The 19,030-nt window shown below is 61.4% G+C and overlaps 1 protein-coding gene across 1 annotated transcript; it reads left to right on the top strand.

The window, feature by feature from the left end:
- Positions 1 to 1,072: 1,072 nt before the first annotated feature.
- Positions 1,073 to 17,900, top strand: C3 (complement C3). The gene is made up of 40 exons (XM_056325861.1): positions 1,073 to 1,180; positions 1,940 to 2,132; positions 2,659 to 2,818; positions 3,130 to 3,200; positions 3,281 to 3,375; positions 3,457 to 3,539; positions 3,627 to 3,717; positions 4,184 to 4,286; positions 4,435 to 4,555; positions 4,931 to 5,046; positions 5,297 to 5,443; positions 5,797 to 6,009; positions 6,106 to 6,300; positions 6,959 to 7,120; positions 7,198 to 7,327; positions 7,506 to 7,577; positions 7,797 to 7,997; positions 8,592 to 8,703; positions 9,037 to 9,122; positions 9,463 to 9,602; positions 9,684 to 9,896; positions 10,191 to 10,257; positions 10,752 to 10,838; positions 10,925 to 11,128; positions 11,350 to 11,425; positions 11,506 to 11,665; positions 11,835 to 11,930; positions 12,072 to 12,222; positions 12,334 to 12,497; positions 12,945 to 13,103; positions 13,701 to 13,851; positions 13,968 to 14,019; positions 14,249 to 14,336; positions 14,728 to 14,817; positions 15,309 to 15,414; positions 15,759 to 15,848; positions 16,018 to 16,104; positions 16,360 to 16,443; positions 17,210 to 17,345; positions 17,675 to 17,900. Exons 1-40 carry the CDS (start codon positions 1,110 to 1,112, stop codon positions 17,814 to 17,816), a joined length of 4,965 nt encoding a protein of 1,654 aa, XP_056181836.1. The 5' UTR covers positions 1,073 to 1,109; the 3' UTR covers positions 17,817 to 17,900.
- Positions 17,901 to 19,030: the final 1,130 nt, after the last annotated feature.

The following is a 19,030-nucleotide window of genomic DNA, read 5'->3' as shown; positions in this document are numbered from 1 at the left end:
CCTCCGGCACACCCACCCCTGGGGAGGGTCTGGTGGCCTCGGGGCCCCCCGGTGTGGGCAGCAGTGGCGGCGGGGCCCAGCCGGGCCTGGGGGTTCGTGGGGGTGCCGGAAGCCACGGGTGTCGCGCCTGCGCCCTGGGGTGCCGCGGGGAGTACCGGGAGCGTCAGCGCAGCACCCGGATGCCGGGGTCCTTCCCACCCCGGCGCCTGCGGCCGCCGAGGAACTGCCACCCCCGGGGGGGCCCTGCGGTCGTGGTCTGTGGTGGGGGGTGGGAATGGGGGGCCCATGGGGGGACCCCGGCGTGTGGGAACCATGGCGGGACCAGGTGTTTGGGGTCTGCGCCCACAACGAGGGTCCTGGGGGAGACTGGGGTCTGCATCCACACCGAGGGTCTCATGGGGGGACCTAGGTGTCCAGGGTCTGCACCCCCACCGAGGGTCTCATGGTGGGACTGGGGTCTGCACCCACACCGAGAGTCCCGTGGGGGGGGCCAGGTGTCCAGCCATGGTCACCCATCCCCTGAGGGACCTACAGTGTCCAGGTCCTGCCAAGGGTCCATGGGGGGTCTGAGGTGTCACAGTCGGGGGGGGGACGGACGACCCCCAGGCACCTGGGTCCTGCCCACCCCTACCCCACAACCCAGGAGGATGATGGGTGTCCCCTGGTGTCCCCCCGTTCCCTGTCGCGTCCCCCCCCTTTGGTGTCCCTTCTCCGGTGTTGCAACCCCCCGGTGGCCCCCCGCCAGCTGCCTTCCCCCGAAATGAGGAAGGACCTGGGCGTCAGGGCAGCCCCCCTCCCCCACCCTGCGTGGGTGGACCCAGGGGTTCCCAGCCCCCACCCAGGTGGACCCAAGGGATCTGGGACCCCCACACACACCCCTCAAAGTGGGTCCCAGAGTCTCTTGGCCACAGGTTGACCTGGGGGCCCGGGCAGACACACCCTAACACCCCCCCCCAAGTGGATCCAGGCGCCTGGCCCCTCCCCCTCCGCACATCCCCCCCCCCCATCTGGGTGCTGGTTACCCATTAACCAGTATTAACCAGTGCCACCTACCATAAAGGGACCCCCCCAGATCCACCGTCTCCGTGTCCCCCCCCACCTCTACAGCCATGGGGGCTCCGGCGCTGCCCCTCCTCCTCGGTCTCCTGCTGCTGCATGTGGCCCCCACCCATGCCCAAATGTGAGTCATCGGGACCCCCCCCCCCCTCCAGGAACCCCCACCCCCACCCATTGGACCCCCTCTTCTGAGACACCCACGTACCTTTGGATCCACCCTGGGATCCCCCATGCACCTATGGGACACCCACACCCACTGGGACCCCACACCCACCAGACCCCTTCTTCTGAGACTCCAAACTCAGGGGACCCCCCACCCACCCACTGGATCCCCTCTTCTGGGTTCCCCACTTTAGGATCCCCCCTGAGATCCCCTCACCCATGGGATCACCCTGGCTGGACCCTAATGGCTGGGACCTCCTCTCAACCAAGACCCCCTGCCCCAGATGGAACCCCCGTGGTGGACCCCACCATGGCCAGGATCCCCCACCCTCAGTTGACCCCCCCCCTCCCCCCATGTCTGGGACCCCCCACCCCAACTGCCACCCCCCCTGACTGGGACCCCCACCTCAGATGGAATCCCCCTTTCCAGAACCCCCCTAAGGGTGGGTGGTGGCGGGCAATGGGGGGGGATACTGGGGTGCAGAGGGGGGATACTGGGATGCAGAGGGGGGATACTGGGATGCAGAGGGGGATTTCCTTCAGGCCCAAGGGTGCTGTGGGGTCCCCAGGGTGCTGTGGGGGACAGATTCGGGGGTCCCTAGGGTGCTAGGGGGACAGACTTGGGGGGGCCTGGGTGCTGTGAGGTCCACAGAGCACTTTGGGGGGGGGGGGGGGGGAGGTGTGTGACAACCCAACCCCCCCTGATGGCTGATGTCCCCAGGGTGACGATGGTGACACCAGCGGTGCTGCGACTGGAGACGGAGGAGCAGGTGGTGCTGGAGGCACCAGGGTTGAACTCCCAGACCGAGGCCACTATCCTGGTGCAGGACTTTCCCCTCAAGCGTCATGTGTTCTACCAGACTCGTGTGCCGCTGAGCCCCGCCGAGGGCATGTTGGCCACCACCACCATCAAGGTATGTCACCACCCTTGTGTCATCTCCCAGCCAGTCACTGCCCCTTACCGCCCCGTGGAGGGTGGCCCATGGGGCTCAACTCAATATGAGACGGTGGAGAATCTCCATGGGGCTGGTGGGACGTGGGGGAGGATGGCCACCATGAGGTTCAACCCTATATGAGACAGAGAATCTCCAGGGGGCAGTGGGACATGGGGGAGGATGGTCACCATGGGGTTCAACCATATATGAGACAGTAGAGAATCTCCACGAGGCTGGTGGGACGTGTGTGAGGGGCGGTCACCATGGGGTCCTTGGGGATGGTGGCTCTGAGGTCCTTGGGGATAGTCCCCTCAGGTCCTTGGGGACAGTGACCCCTGGGGTCCTTGGAAATGGTCACCCTTGGGTCTTAGATGATGGTCACCCTGGAGCCCTTGGGGACTGTCACCTGGCGCCCACAGCCCCTTCCCTGGGGATGGGTGTCATCTGGTGTCCCTTGCCCCGTCCCCGTGGTGCAGGTGCCACCAGGTGTCCTCTGTCCCCGCAGGTGTCGGCCAAGTCCCTGCCGCAGGCGGGGGAGAAGCAGTTTGTCTCAGTGACAGCACGGGCGGCCTCGGTGACGCTGGAGAAGGTCCTGCTGGTGTCACGCCAGAGTGGCCACATCTTCCTGCAGACCGACAAGCCCATCTACACTCCAGGCTCCACCGGTGTGTCCCTGGGGTGCTGGGTCTCACCATGGCATGTTGGGATGCTGGTGGTACCATGGGGCACTGGGCCACCTCCACAGCACCTTGGGGTGCTGGGTCTCACCATGGCATGTTGGGGCGCTGGTGGCACCTTGAGGCACTGGGTCCAACACCCATTTGCGGACCTCCTCATGATGTCCCCCTTGATGTTCCCATTGGGGTCCAGCACCCGTTTGGGGACACCCCCATGGCACCTCCACTGGGACCCAGCACCCATTTCTGGCCGTCCCCATGCCACCCCTGCTCACTTTGTCCCCCCTGTCCCCTCCCAGTGCTCTGCCGCCTCTTTGCTCTGAGCCACCTCATGAAGCCTGTGTCCAAGACGGTGATCGTGGAGGTCAAGGTGGGTGCCAGCTGGGGATACAGGGACATGGGGGGACAGCCACCCATGCCACTGTTCCTAACCACCTCGTGTCCCTTCAGACACCCGATAACATCATCATCAAGCAAGTGCCCGTGTCCTCTCCAATGAAGACCGGCATCTTCTCACTCAACCACAACCTCCCCGAGGTCGTCAGGTGGGTGCCACCCCCCAAGGTGGCCTGGGGACATCTGTGACCCTGGGCTAGTCCCCTCACCCTGTCCTCTGCCTTTTCCAGCCTGGGGACGTGGACGATATTGGCCAAATTTGAAGACTCACCAGAACAGGCTTTCACGACCCAATTTGAAGTCAAGGAGTATGGTAAGGTGGGGGTGGGGAACCCCGGATGCCCAGGTCCCTTGTCCCTCTCCTGGACACCTGGGTCCATTGGGTGTCCCCCCCTCCCAGTGCTGCCGAGCTTTGAGGTGGTCCTGGAGCCGGAGGAGAAGTTCCTCTACATCGACCGGAATGAGGATTTCCGAGTGTCCATCACCGCCAGGTGGGATGGGGACCCCAAACCTGCTCGTTCTGGGGGTCAAACCCCCATGGGTGATGGTGTGGGGTGATAGAAAGTCCCCAGGGGGGAGGGGGGTGACATGAATGCAGGGGGACAGGGTGATGGGGGTGTGGGGAAATGGGGTGGGGAGGATGGTGGTGGAGGTGGCAGGGGGACATGGGGACGTGGAGGGAGAGGGACAGGGTGATGGGGGTGTGGGGACATGGGGTGAGGAGGACACTGGGTGGTGGAGGTGGCAGGGGGGACACGGGGACATGGAGGGACAGGGACATGGTGATGGGGGTGTGGGGGACACGGGCACGTGGAGTGACGGAGTGATGAGGACACGTGGTGATGGGGTGACAGGGTTGCGTGACAAGAGGATGTGGGGATGCAGGGTGACAGTGATATGGATGTGACGGGGACGTGGGGACAGGGGTTGACGGTGACACTGGTGGCTTGTCCCCAGGTACCTGTACGGGAAGCGCCTCCACGGGACGGCCTTCGTCCTCTTTGGTGTGATGGTGGATGACGAGAGGAAGAGCATCCCCGACTCCCTGCGGCGTGTCGAGGTCCCCCTGTCCCTGTCCCCACCCCTGTCCCTATTCCAGTCCCTTGCTGAGCCCCACCCCCGTCTCATACTGCGCCCTGCCACCCCTTGTCCCCGTTCCCACCCTGGTCCCTGTGGCTGTCCCCTGTCCCACTGACTCGGCGCTGCAGGTGACGGACGGGGACGGGGAAGCTGTGCTGTCCATGGCCACACTGCGGCAGCGCTTCAAAAACCCCCAGGAGCTGGTGGGACATTCGCTCTACGTCTCCGTCACCGTCCTCACTGAGTCAGGTGTGTGGGGACGTCGCAGGGGACACAGGGGACCTGGGGTGGGTGGGGACAGCAGGGATGCATGGGGCCGTGCGCTGTATGTCTCTGTGGTAGTCTTGAAGTTGGGTGGGTGGGGGCACAGCTGGGGGCATGTGGGGGACAGCGGTGATACGTGGGGTTGGGGACAGCAAAGGATGGGGAGACGTGGGGTTGGGGACAGCAAAGGATGGGGAGACGTGGGGTTGGGGACAGCAAAGGATGGGGAGACGTGGGGTTGGGGACAGCAAAGGATGGGGAGACGTGGGGCCACCCAAGGTGAGGCAGGGCTGTCCCCGGTGGAGACTGGGAGTCCTGCCATGATGCCGGGTGACACGGCCACCCCCGTGGCCACCGCAGGCAGCGACATGGTGGAGGCGCAGCGCAGCGGCATCCGCATCGTGACGTCCCCGTACACCATCCACTTCACCCGCACCCCCAAGTACTTCAAGCCGGGGATGCCCTTCAACCTGATGGTAACAGCACCTGGGGACAGCGGTGGCATTGGCCCAGGACCTCCATGGTCCCGGGGTCCCCAGCATCGGGATGGGCATGTGGCAAGCCCGGGGGGTTGTGGGTGGAGGAGACTTGGCCACCAGGTTCTGTCCCCATGTCATGTCACCTGGAGGGGGCCTGGGGACTATGGTCTGTCCCTGTGTCACCTGGATGGTCCTAGGTGACATGTCCCTGGTGCCATGTCCTCATATTACATCGTGTCCCCTGTAGGTCTACGTCACTAACCCAGATGAGTCCCCGGCTGCGCGTGTCACCGTCAAGGCCGATGGCTTCCAGGGTCTCGTCTCCACCCAGCGTGATGGCACAGCCAAGCTGGTCCTCAACATGCCGGCCAACAAGGATACCGTCCCCATCACCGTGAGTGGGGACAGGTACTGGGGTGGTCTTGGAACTGGAGTGGCCGAGGTGGCTGGGGACAGGGGTGAGGTGGTGTGAGGGTTGGTGTTGCTGAGAAAACCAAGGTGTCTGAGATGTCTGGAGTGTCCAAGAATCATGGCCACCCTGGTCACCATTGACCAAGGACCAGGACAGCAGGATTGGGGAACCAGGATGACCCAGACATCTGTGGTGGCCACGGGTCAGGGCCACCCTGGTCACCGTTGACCAAGGACCAGGACATCCAAGACCTCTACAGTGGCCAAGACCTCCATGTTGACCTCTGCCCAGGTCCACCCCATTGACCAAGCGCCACTGTGTCCCCCGTGTCACAGGTGCGGACGGACCAGGCGGGGTTGCCACCTGAACGCCAAGCCTCACGCCAGATGACTGCCAAAGCTTACCACAGCCAGGCTAATTCCGGAAACTTCCTCCACCTGGCCGTGGGAGCCACCGAGCTGCAGGCTGGGGACAACCTCCCCGTGAATTTCCACCTCAAGAGCAACAGCAACAACGTCCGTGACTCCGTCCCATACTTCACCTACCTGGTGAGAGCCCTTGGCCTCTGCCAACCAACTGCCCCCCATCCCGGGGACGTAGGTGTCGAGGTGCCCACCAACCCTACCTTTCCTTGCCCACCGTAGATCATGAGCAAGGGACGCATCGTCCGCGTGGGGCGACAACGACATGAGGCCGGCCAGAGCCTGGTCACCATGACGCTGCCAGTGACAGCTGAGCTGATCCCCTCCTTCCGCATCGTGGCCTACTACTACGTGATGCCCGGTGAGATCGTTGCTGACTCTGTCTGGGTTGACGTCAAGGACACTTGCATGGGCACTGTGAGTGTGGCCCCACTGTCCCAGGGGTCGTGGGGGGTTCCTGGGGACATTGGCTGGGCCTTGGACATGGCTGGAGTGACCCTTGAAGGGTTTGGGGTTGGCCCTTGGAAGGGCTTGGGTGGCCCGTGATGGAGGTTGTGTGGTTTGGATGGTCCATGAGGGGCTTGGCCATCTCGGGGGGGGGGGGGGGCTTGGTGTGGTCCAGGTTGGCCCACGATGGATGTTGTGTGGTTTGGATGGTCCATGAGGGGCTTGGCCGTCTTGGGGGGGCGGGGCCTTGGTGTGGTCCAGGTTGGCCCATGATGGAGGTTGTGTGGTTTGGATGGTCCGTGAGGGGCTTGGCCGTCTCATGGAGGGGGGGCCTTGGTGTGGTCCAGGTTGCCCCACGATGGATGTTGTGTGGTTTGGATGGTCCATGAGGGGCTTGGCCGTCTCGGGGGGGGGGGGGGGGGGCTTGGTGTGGTCCAGGTTGGCCCATTGATCGTCCAGATATTCCACGGTGGAGGACACAACCATCAGCTACTCCTGGAGGACTCCAGCCCTCTGTGGGGTTGGGGTACCCCCCTTGGGCAGCTCTTGGGGGTGTGATGAAGGTTTTGGGGGGGGCATCCTGTGGACATGACCCAGACAGCCCCACCCCCCACTCTGTCCCTGGCAGCTGGTGGTGACGGCAGCGACTGAGAATGACAAGCGGGTGCAGGAACCGGGGACACCCATGCGGCTGCGCATCGAGGGGGACCACAACGCCTACGTGGGCTTGGTGGCCGTGGACAAGGGCGTCTTCGTCCTCAGCAACAAGAACAGGATCACCCAGTCCAAGGTGGGTGGCCAGGTCCCCATCCTCGCTGTCCCTGGGTGGTGGCAGTGGCTCTCATTGTTGTCCCCTGTTGGTCACAGTTTTGGGACACAGTGGAAAAAAGTGACATCGGTTGCACCCCGGGCAGCGGGAAGGACAACGTGGGGGTCTTTGCTGATGCTGGCCTCAGCCTGGTCACCAACATGAGGATCTCCACACCACAGCGAGGAGGTAGGGGACATTCTGGGGACAGGGACAACCTGGGGGTGGCACCTTGGGGAAGGGGGAGTGTGGATGGGGGATGTATCTCCTGGGATTTGGGGTGTCACAGCTGATGTCAAGGGGCAGTGACACCCAGGTTTGGGGTGTGACACCACGGCGTCCTCACCTGTGTCCTCTTTGTCACCAGAGGTCCAGTGTCCCCAGCCTGCGAAACGCAAGCGCCGTTCCCTGCAGCTCCTCGAGTACAAAGGCACCAAGGGTAGGTGGCACTGGGAGTGCCCCAGGTCCCCAAGAACACTGGAATGTCCTGTGCCCCTGGGACAGCAGATTGTCCCATGTCCCCGAGGGACACCAGATTGTCCCATGTTCCATTTAACATCAGAGCATCCCACGTCCCAGTCAATACCAGTGTCCCCGGTCCCTGGTGGCCCTCCAGCCACTGGAACTGGGTGCTAGCTGGGTGCCTCGGTGCCGGCAGCGGCGGAGTACGCGGACAAGGCGCTGCGCAAGTGCTGTGAGGACGGCATGAAGGAAAACCCCATGGGCCACAGCTGTGAGCAACGGACCAACTACATCCAGGATGGAGAAGCTTGCATCCGAGCCTTCCTCGACTGCTGCAAATACATCAAGGACATCTACGACCAGAAGCAGCGCGAGCTCTACCTCGAGCTGGCTCGAAGCAAGTGCTGGGAAGTGGTGGGGTGGTGGTGGGGTTGATGGAGGAACCTTGGGTGAAGGTTGGGTGAGCCTCCAGCATTGCTTGGGTTGAAAAGTTGGGTTGAAAAGTTGGGTGAAAACGAGGCAGTGGTGGGGTTGATGAAGGAAGCTTGGGTGAAGGTCAGGTGAACCTCCAGCATTGCTTGCACTGTCCTCAGGCAATGCTTGGAAGAGTTTTGGGCAACGCTTGGGTGAAAGTTGGTGCCTAGAAGATATTTGGGCAAAACAAGGGTGGTGCTGGGCAGTGGTGGGGTGATGATGGGGTTGATGGAGGAAGCTTGGGTGAACCTCCATCACTGCTTGGGTTGGAAGTTGGGTGAAAACAAGGCAGTGGTGGGGTGATGGTGGCGTTAATGGAAGAAGCTTGGGTGAACCTCCAGCATTGCTTGTTCTGTCCTTGGGCAATGCTCGGATGAGTTTTGGGCAACGCTTGGGTGAAAGTTGATGTCTAGAAGATGCTTGGTGGTGGTGGGATGATGATGGGGCCATAGTAGCTTCACCCAGCAGTTGGGCTCCTGAGGCCATAGCTGAGTGGGATGCTGCCACCCCCACCCAGGCGAGGCAGAAGATATCTTCCTGGCCGACAAGGACATCACCTCCCGAAGCCTGTTCCCGGAGAGCTGGCTGTGGCAGGTGGAGTCACTGACGGAGCGGCCCAATGAGCTGGGGTGAGCCCTGTGCCCTTGTCCCACCACCCCTCCACTCCATGGCTCAACGTGGGGTCCGTTACCTCCTCCCTGTTCAGCTCTGGGTGCTGCCTTGCCCAGCCTGCAGACCACCCATGACCCAACCTCCCCCCCGCCTCCAAGTCCTGACGAGGGCCACCCATGACCCGCTGGTGCTGCCTTGGGACCAGCTGTGACACCTTGGTGTCCTCCTGGTCCAGCTTAGAGACCAGTTATGGCACCTCCCCCGCTGCCTCCAGCTTGGTGGCTGGTTACACCTCCCTGGCCTGACTTGGGGCCGCTTGTGACTCCCTTGGTCGTTCCCATCCTCTCCAGAATCTCCGCGAAGACGCTGCCTGTGTACCTGAAGGACTCCATCACCACGTGGGAGGTCCTGGCCGTCAGCCTCTCACAGAGCAAGGGTAGGTCGTGGAGTAGGAAGGTGTCCCTGGGGATCAAAGAAATCCCTCAAACCTCAAGTCCCTGGGACTTGAAGGGTCCCCTAAAACCTGGTGGGTTTCCTTGGGGTCTGAGGGATCTCCAAAGTCTTTGAGGGGTGCATAGCACTGGAGAGGTGGCCCAAACTCTGGGGAGATCCCTCAAAGCTTGGGTGCAGTCCTTGGGGCTTGAGGGATCCCCTAAGCCTTGGGAGGACTCCGTGGGACTTGAAGGATCTCCAAAAGCCTTGGGAATGTCCCTGGGACGTGAGGGGCCCGGCAAGTCCATCAACCTGAACCCCACGTCCCTGGGGCCACCCCACAGGGTTGTGTGTGGCGGACCCCTATGAGATCACGGTGATGAAGAACTTCTTCATCGACCTCCGCCTGCCCTACTCCGTGGTGAGGAACGAGCAGGTGGAAATCCGCGCCATCCTCTACAACTACTGGTTGCACCCCATCCAGGTTGGCAGGGGACATCTGGCTGGGCTTCTGGGGAGGGGTCTGTGACCACCTGAACCCCACAGCCAACTTTGCACACTGCAGGTGCGCGTGGAGCTGATGTACAACCCAGCTTTGTGCAGCGCCTCCACCTCCAAGACGCGCTACCAGCAGATCCTCAAGCTGAAACCGCAGTCGTCGTGGGCCGTGCCCTTCGTCATTGTCCCCTTGCAGCTGGGGCTGCACGACGTCGAGGTGAAGGCAGCTGTCAGGAACTCTGAAGTGGCTGACGGCGTCAAGAAGAAGCTCAAAGTTGTGGTGAGTTGTCCATTGCTCCTCATGGTATCTCCACCACTGGGTGCCACCTCCATCCCTGAGATGTCTCCAGCATAGGATCCCTGTCTCCACATTCATCCTGGTGTTGGTGCCCAGGGATGAAGGATCCTCCACCCCCAGGATGCTCAGCTGTGGTCTCCTGGGGCTCTCCCAGTTCGTCTCATGACTTGGGGGCGCTGGTTTATACTGGGACACGTTTCTCTACAATGTAGAAGGGCTGGGAAGGGGGGACCCAAAACCAGTCCAGCCTTTAGCATTGGACTCTCGCCTCTGCAGCCTGAAGGGATGAGGTTGGAGAAGACGGTGAAGATAGTTGAGCTGGACCCGAAGGTGAAAGGAATCAGTGAGTGACCCCAGCTGGTCTTGGGGATGTCAAGGTGACACTGAGAGAAGGATCTGGGGCATCTCAGGGCACAAGGGAAGTCTCACTGTGGGTCTGGGACATCTTGGAGGGTGGAGGATGTACCACCAAGGGTAGGACTGGGGAATCTTGGAGGACAAGGGACATTCCACTGGAGCTGGGGCATCTCAGGGGAGAACGAACATCCTGGTATGGCTCAGGAACATCTTGAAGGACATCCCACTGGAGCTGGGGCATCTCAGGGGAGAACGAACATCCTGGTATGGCTCAGGAACATCTTGAGGGACAAGGGACATCCCACTGGAGCTGGGGCATCTCAGGGGAGAACGAACATCCTGGTATGGCTCAGGAACATCTTGAGGGACAAGGGACATCCTGCTGCAGATGTGGGGCAAGGCTGGGTCACCTCAGGGTTTGTGGGGGGACATGAAGGATTTGGGATCCTCCATCTCCATCCTGGCCTCTCTGCCCCACAGATGGTGTGCAGGAAGAGAAGGTGAAGGCAGCAAACCTGTCCGACATCGTTCCGAACACCGAGTCGGAGACCAAAGTCAGCATCCAAGGTGAGAGCAGAAGGGACATGCGTGGGGATGAGCTGGGAGGGGGCAGGACAACCTTGGCGTGACATCTCCCCCTTCTTCTGCTCCAGGCAACCCGGTGTCCATCATGGTGGAGAAGGCCATCGATGGGGACAAGCTGAAGCACCTCATCGTGACGCCAGCGGGCTGCGGGGAGCAGAACATGATCGGGCTGACCCCCACTGTCATCGCCACCCAGTACCTGGACAGCACATTGCAGTGGGAAAGTCTCGGTGTTGACCGCCGGGCTGAGGCCATCAACTTGATCAAAAAGGGTGGGAGCATCTTCTGGGTTCCTCTATTGGGGTGCAAAATGTCACCATCACCCAAGGTGCTGAAGAAACTTGCACCTTTGAAGAAGGCACTGGTTGGGTGCTACCGGTTTGGGGATTTCTAGAGCTACTGGTTTGCACTGGGATGTGCTCCAGAGCCAGTTGGTGGCCTGAAGCCACCCTTGAGTGTTCCTTACGTTGGCCAACCATCATCTTCTCACCAGGTTATACCCAACAAATTGTTTTCCGGAAACCTGACAGCTCCTACGCCGCCTTTGTGGGCCGCGCATCGAGCACCTGGTGAGGGTCACGTTGCCACCATCACTCACCTCTGGGCGACAGCGTTGGACGTGATGCTAAGGTCCTCCTCCTTTCCCCAGGTTGACAGCCTATGTGGCCAAAGTCTTTGCCATGGCCATTAAGCTGACGGACATTGAACCTGAGGTGATTTGTGGTGCTGTGAAATGGCTCATCCTGGAGAAGCAGCAGCCGGATGGGGTTTTCCAAGAAGATGCTCCTGTCATCCATAAGGAGATGGTGGTATGAAGGGGTCCAAACCCTGTCCCTGCTGATGACCAAAGACTTGTTGGGATGAGGATGGGCTTTTGGAGTGAGCCGTGAGGAAAGGACTATGTTGGGTGACGGGGATGGGTGTTGGGTAGACGGAACTTGAGGTGGAACCATGATCCTGAGGTTTTTTGTCACGCAGGGAGGCTACCAGGGTGCCGAGCCCGAGGTGTCACTGACAGCCTTTGTCCTCATTGCTCTGCTGGAATCCCGGGACATCTGCAAGGACCATGTCAATGTGAGTGGCCCCATCCTCAGCCCCACATGGGGAGATGATTGACAACTGGCACCTGTCCCGGAAGGACAGTGCTTCAAGACGAGGTGCCTAACCCTTATAGCAGCCACCTGAGAATCCAAACTTACCATCATTTCTGCCCAGAGCTTGGAAATGGGCATCCACAGAGCCAGTGAATACCTCTCCCGGAGGTACCAGTCATTGGCCCGACCCTACACGGTGGCCCTGACCTCCTACGCCTTAGCCCTGGCAGGGAAACTCAAAAGCGAGAAAGTTCTCATGAAGTTCTCCAAAGGTGATGTCTCACCAGAGGGGACAAAATGGGGGGCGGGGGGAGGTAATTATGGGATCCTGGTGGAGGGAGAAGTCATCCCTAGAGGGTGCTGAGGGACTGATGTCACCCCAGAGGGCCGATCCTGGGAGGAACGCAATGCCCGGACCTACAACATCGAGGGGACATCCTACGCGTTGCTGGCCTTGCTGCAGATGGAGAAGCCGGAGCTGACTGGGCCGGTGGCCCGCTGGCTTGCTCAGCAGAACTACTTTGGTGGTGGCTATGGATCCACTCAGGTGGGCTACAGACACCCTGGCACCTATGGGTGCTGTCCTGGCACCTGCTGCCGTGGGGAAGCAGGGCAAAAAGATGGGGGTTGAAGGCGTCACCTTGTGGCCCTGGGGAACACCAGGGACATCTGTGTCTCCTGAGGGACACCTCTGATCCCATGGGACCCCAAAGGCATTGTGGGACCTGCTGAGGGCTTGGGGGTCACCTCAGGGCCCTTGGGAACCCCAGGGACACGGCATATCCTTGGGGAACACCCCTGGTCCCACAGGATCTCAAGGGCTTTGGAAAACTTAAAAGGCCTGTCCCTGGGGGACATCTCCAGATCCTGGGGACCCCCAGGGACACGTCTGCTCCATAAGACCCCCAAGGGTTCCAAGTGAGGGCCACCCAGGGGGCTTTGAGGGTGCTCTAGACAGTGTCCCCAAGCCCTGGTGACACAGGTGTCCCTGTAGGCCACCATCCTGGTATTCCAAGCACTGGCCCAGTACCAGGTGGACTCTCCACGGCAACTTGAGCTCAACCTCGACGTGTCGGTGCTGCTGCCACGCCGCGCCAGCGCCATCACCTACCGCATCGAGAACCGCAACGCCCTGGTGGCACGCAGCGCCGAGGTACCAGCACCCCTCGTCACCGTTGTCACTGTCACCATCAGGACCATGGGGATGCAGCACTGCTCGCCCTGCTGTTGCTGTCCATGGGATGACCCTGTCCCCTCTGTCTCTCTTCATGTCCTGGGACAACCTCGTCCCCTTGCTATGGCCTCGGGTGTCCCTTCCATGTCCCCTCCATGTCTGTGTCCTTCCAAGGCTTGGGATGTCCCTGCCATGCCCCTCCATGTCCCAGGCTGATCTTGTCCCCTCCTTGCTGTGACCTGGAATGTCCTTGTCCCCTTCGTGTCCCTCCATGGCCTCTGATTTCCTTGTCCCCTCCATGTCCTGGAATGTCCCTGCTGTCCCCTTCGCGTCCCCTCCATGGCCTCTGATTTCCTTGTCCCCTCCATGTCCTGGAATGTCCCTGCTGTCCCCTTCCATGTCCCTCCGTGGCCTCTGATTTCCTTGTCCCCTCCATGTCCTGGAATGTCCCTGTCCCTTCCATGTCCCCTCCATGTTCCTGCAAACCTCCATGGCTGAGGATGCCCTGGCCCTTCCGTGTCCTTCCCAGGGATTGTCCCTGTCCTTCTCCCTCTCCAATGTTCCTTCTCCCCACAGACCAAGTTCAACGAGGACTTCACGGTGAAGGCGGAGGGTACGGGCAAGGGGACAATGACAGTGGTCACAGTCTACAATGCCAAGGTCCCCGAAAAGGACAACAAATGTGACAGTTTTGACCTGCAGGTACAGGTGGATGACGTCAAGATAGGTCAGTTGCCCACGTGTCCCCACGGTATCCTCGTTATGTCCCCTCCCCACGTCCTCTATGTGTACCCTCCATGGCACCTCATGTCCCCTTCGATGTCCCCCATGTCTCCCCCACAGGCAGGGAAGAGGAGGGCATCATCCGCTCCGTCAAGATCACCATCTGCACCAGGTGGGACAGGGTGGGGTCTGGGGGACATCAGGGACATTGGAGGTAGGGAGGATATGGAGATACCGGGGACAGGGACATCAGGGAAACGTATGGGGACGTTGGGAACAAGTAGGGCTCAGCCCCACCTTGTCACATAGGGATTCTTGGGAACAGGGACACCAGGGATGGGGGTGCTGGGGGCAGTAGGGCAGCTGGGGACAGGCGGATGGCCTCAACCCTGTCCCCACAGGCACCTGGACAACGTGGATGCCACCATGTCCATCCTTGATGTCTCCATGCTCACAGGCTTCATGCCTGACCTCCAGGACCTGAAGAGGGTGAGTGTGGGGATGTGAGGACACGTGGGGGGACCCAGGGGACACGAAGGACCTTGCGTCTTTGTGCCATCATGTTCCCACATCTCTGTAACCCCCCTGCTGTGTCCCCACACCCCCATGTGTCCCTGTGTGTCACTGTGTCCCCACATCCCCCTCTGCTGCTGCATCCCTGGGTCCCTGCCTTTCTCTGGATGGCCATGTGTCCCCTGGTGTCACTGTCCCCGTGTGTCCCCACGTCTCTTTGAGTCCCCTGCGTCCTGCCATGGCTACGTGTGTGTCCCCTGTGGCCATCATCGCCATGTCCCTGTGCCTGTACATCCCTCTATCCTGACACGGTTGCGTGTCCCCACGTGTCCCCACGTGTCTTCTGTCACCGTGTTCCTTTCCCCAGCTCACGGAGGGGGTGGACAGGTACATCTCCAAGTTTGAGATTGACCAAGTGGATGCAGATCGCAGCAACGTCGTCATCTACCTCGACAAGGTTGGAAACACGGGGGTGGGGGGTGGGAGTGGGGGACACAAGATGGGACAGGGTGGGCACGTGATAGGGCAGGAATGGGGAGAGGGACAGGATGGGACAGGGATGGTGACGAGATGGCACAGGGATGGGGGGGGGGGGGGCAGGATGGACATTGGATGCAGTTGGAGGTGTGGGCAGGGACAGGATGGGACCAGGGATGAGGATGAAGCTGGGGACACAGGTGGGGACAGGACTGGGACAGGGGTGGGATGGGGACACAGGTGGTGTTGGGGACATGGGTAGGGACTGGAACAGGGACAGAGGTGGGAATGAAGTTGGGGACATGGATGAGGACAGAGGAGAAGGGTCTCAGGGATAGGTCCAAGACAGGAATGGCTCCAGGTCATGGGGGGACATAGGGACAGCACGGGGACACGGCTGGGGACAGGGACAGGGTGGGCGTTGGGGTGCTGGCTCCCACCTGGCTGCCACCGCCGTGTCCCCGTCCCCAGATCTCGCACAGCGCCCAGGAGTGTTTCGCCTTCAAGGCCCACCAGAAATTCCAGGTGGGCTTGATCCAGCCCGCGGCCGTCACCGTCTACAGCTACTACAAGATCGGTGTGTCCCACGGTCCCCTCATGTCACCCCCGGGTCCCCTCCCTCCCCACGCTCTTCTCTGTGCTCCCTACGCCCACAAAGTCCCCTCTGTGCCCCCTCCCGTCTCTTTGTGCCACCATGTCCCTGATGATCTTGTCACCATGTCCTCCCTCTGTGTCCCCTCCCGTCTGTTTGTCCCACCATGTCCCTGATGATCTTGTCACCATGTCCTCCCTCTGTGTCCCCTCCTGTCCCTCCCCCTCCACACAGCAGTGCTCTGTCCCCATGGCTTCCACTGGTCCTTTCCCCTCGTGTCCCCCACCCCCACCCACCTCGTGTCCCCTGATGTCCCCATGTCCCTGCAGATGACCGCTGCACCCGGTTCTACCATCCGGACAAGGATGGTGGGAAACTGAGCAAGATCTGCTACGGGGACGTGTGCCGCTGTGCCGAAGGTGACACGGAGACATGGGGACAGATGGGGTCGACATCCCTACCATGACAGGACATGTCATGGACAGGATGGGACGTGTTGTGATGGGGATGGAGTCGTGTCCCTGCTATGGTGGGACATGCCACTGTCACAACAGACCTTGTCATGGCCATGTCCCCATGTCCCCACAGAAAACTGCTTCAGGCGGCACCTGCAGGAGGCCCCCATCACCGTCAACCAGCGCATCGAGCGCGCCTGCGAGCCAGGAGTTGACTACGGTGGGACACGGGGGACAGTGAGGGACATGGGGGTGGGGGTTGTGGGATGTAGAAGGGACATCAAGGGTGTGGGTGGGGATGTGTAGGGCCGTAGAAGAGCATGAGGGTCATGGAGATACAGTAGGGGACATGGAGGGACAAGAAGGACAGGTTGGGGTTTAAAGGGACATGAGGGGGACAGAGGGGTCCCCAGACACCCTGGAGTGGGGGTGCTGTCTAGGGGTGAGGGTGACATGGAGATGTCCCCCTCCCCAGTCTACAAGGTGAAGCTGGTGGCACAGGAGGTGACGCCGTCCCATGACAACTACATCATGAACATTGTCTCCGTCATCAAGATGGGTATGAGCATCCCAGGGGTGGGAGACAAGGCCACCCTGAGGGACATGGTGGGGGTCACCTGGGGATGGGGACAGCCAGGAGCAGGGACACTCAGGTGGGTGGTGTCACTGGGGTGGCTTGTGGGCCCCCACGTGGGTTGGCGTCACCCAAGGGTGCTGGGGACGTCCGTTGGGGAGGGATGCCCACGTGGGTTGGCGTCACCCAAGGGTGCTGGGGACATCCGTTGGGGAGGGATGCCCACGTGGGTTGGCGTCACCCAAGGGTGCTGGGGACGTCCGTTGGGGAGGGATGCCCACGTGGGTTGGCATCACCCAAGGGTGCTGGGGACATCCGTTGGGGAGGGATGCCCACGTGGGTTGGCGTCACCCAAGGGTGCTGGGGACATCCGTTGGGGAGGGATGCCCACGTGGGTTGGCGTCACCCAAGGGTGCTGGGGACATCCGTTGGGGAGGGATGCCCACGTGGGTTGGCGTCACCCAAGGGTGCTGGGGACATCCGTTGGGGAGGGATGCCCACGTGGGTTGGCATCACCCAAGGGTGCTGGGGAAATCCATGAGGGCTGGTGTCACCCATGTGGGGTGAAGACACCCAAGGGTGATGGGGAAAACTGGAGGGAACTGGTGCCACCCATAGCTGATGACACCAGTGGGGTGATGCCACCAAGGATGCCAGTGGCTCCCTGGGGATCAAAAGTCTCATGGCAAAATGGGTGTCCTTGTCATGTTGGGGTGGGGGTGACATGTCACCGGTGTGTCCCCCGGGACAGGCACTGACGAGGTCTCAGCCCAAAGCAACCGGACGTTCGTGAGCCACCAGCACTGCCGGGATGCGCTGAGGCTCCAGCTTGGCCAGGACTACCTGCTCTGGGGGCTGGCCACCGACCTGTGGGTCACCGGCAACCGGTAGGAGCGTGGGGACATGGGTGGGGCCACATCTCTGGGGGACACAAGACATGGGTAGATGGGACATGGGGGGACACGTGTGGGGACACTTCTCTGGGGGACACAAGACATGGGTAGATGGGACATGGGGACACAGAGACCTGTGGACATGGGGACACTGACACCCAAGGACGCAGGCATGTTCCCCCCTCCCTACCCCACCTCACCCCGAGATTCTCCAGTGTCTCGTACAGGGTTGTGCACCCTGTCCTCCACCCCCGCTCTGTATGTCCCCCAGGCTCCCACCCCCTTCTGACCCATGTCCCCTTCTGTCCCCTCGTTGTCACCAGCTTCTCCTACCTGGTCGGCAAGGACACGTGGCTGGAGGCATGGCCCTCAGATGAGGCCTGTCAGGACCCCGAACTGCAGCCCCTCTGCCAGGACTTTGTTGAGTTTGCCGAGTCCATGACCATGTTCGGATGTCCAAACTGAGCTGGTGCCCCCCACCCATGGGTGCCCCCCCCGCTGCCCCCCATTGTCCCCTTTTTTAGGGGTTAAAGAAGCCCTTTCTGACAACCTGGCTCTGGATCTGCGTGGTGGGGGTGTCAGGGGGACGTGGGGACGCTGTAGGGGACAAGAGGGTGATGGGGACTCTGTAGGTGACAATGGAGTTGTGGGGACCCCACAGGGGCTGTGGGGACACTGTAGGTGACAATGGAGCTGTGAGGATCCCATGCACAGCCCTTGGTGCACGGTGGTTCACAGCCCTTGGTGCACAGTGCTACACGCCTTCGGTGCGCAAGCCCTTGGTGCACGGTGCTGTGCACCCTCGGTGCACAACCCTTGATGGATGGTGCTGCACACCTTTGGTGCGCAGCCCTTGGTACACAGTGGTGCACAGCCCCTGGTGCATGGTGCTGCGCACCTTTTGGTGCCCAACCCTTGGTGCACGGTGCTGCACAACCTCCGTGCTCGGTGCTGTGCGCCCTTTGGTGCTGCAAGCCTTTGGTGCCCAGCCCTTGGTGCATGGTGGTGCACAAGCCACTGGTGCACAATTCAGTGTACAAGCACTCGGTGCACAGTGCTGTACAAGCCTGTGGTGCACGGTGCTGCACATCTTTGGTGCCCATCCCTTGGTGCACAGTGCTGCACAAGCCTGTGGTGCACAATTCGGTGTACAAGCCCTTGGTGCACAGTGCTGCACAACCTCCATGCACGGTGCTGTGCACCCTTTGGTGCTGCATGCCTTTGATGCCTATCCCTTGGTGCACGATGGTGCCCAACCCTTGGTGCACAGTGGTGCACAGCCCTTGTTGCACGGTGCTGCACGCCTTTGGTGCCCAACCCTCGGTGCACGGTGCTGCACAGCCCTTGGTGCACGGTGGTGCACAGCCCTTGTTGCATGATGGTGCACAGCCCTTGGTGCACGGTGGTGCACAGCCCTCGGTGCGTGGTGAACATTGCACCATGGTGTTTGGCACACGGTGCTGCAGCCTGCACCATGGCACGCAGTGCATGTTGGTGCACCATGCCGTGTGGCACAGGGTGCTGCACGCTGCTGCTTGCAAGATGCTGCCAGGTGCCCAGCCTTGTGCGCCCAGTGCTCAGCACCCAGCTCAGCACCCTGTTGTGGCAGCTGGGTGCCGCGGCCGCCGGCGGTTTCCTGCCTTCCCGGCATGGACTCATGCGAGCGGCACTTTCCGGTG

Source organism: Falco biarmicus (assembly GCF_023638135.1).
Source record: "Falco biarmicus isolate bFalBia1 chromosome 13 unlocalized genomic scaffold, bFalBia1.pri SUPER_13_unloc_1, whole genome shotgun sequence".
In the NCBI taxonomy this organism is placed as follows: Eukaryota; Metazoa; Chordata; class Aves; order Falconiformes; family Falconidae; genus Falco; species Falco biarmicus.
This window is presented reverse-complemented; position numbering and strand designations above follow the sequence as displayed.

Coding starts and splice junctions, on each gene's coding strand:
- C3 (XM_056325861.1), top strand. CDS start 1,110: ATGGGGGCTCCGGCGCTGCCCCTCCTCCTCGGTCTCCTGCTGCTGCAT. Junction 12,223..12,333: donor TCTCATGAAGTTCTCCAAAG/GTGATGTCTCAC, acceptor ATGTCACCCCAG/AGGGCCGATCCTGGGAGGAA. Junction 13,104..13,700: donor TGGTGGCACGCAGCGCCGAG/GTACCAGCACCC, acceptor TTCTCCCCACAG/ACCAAGTTCAACGAGGACTT.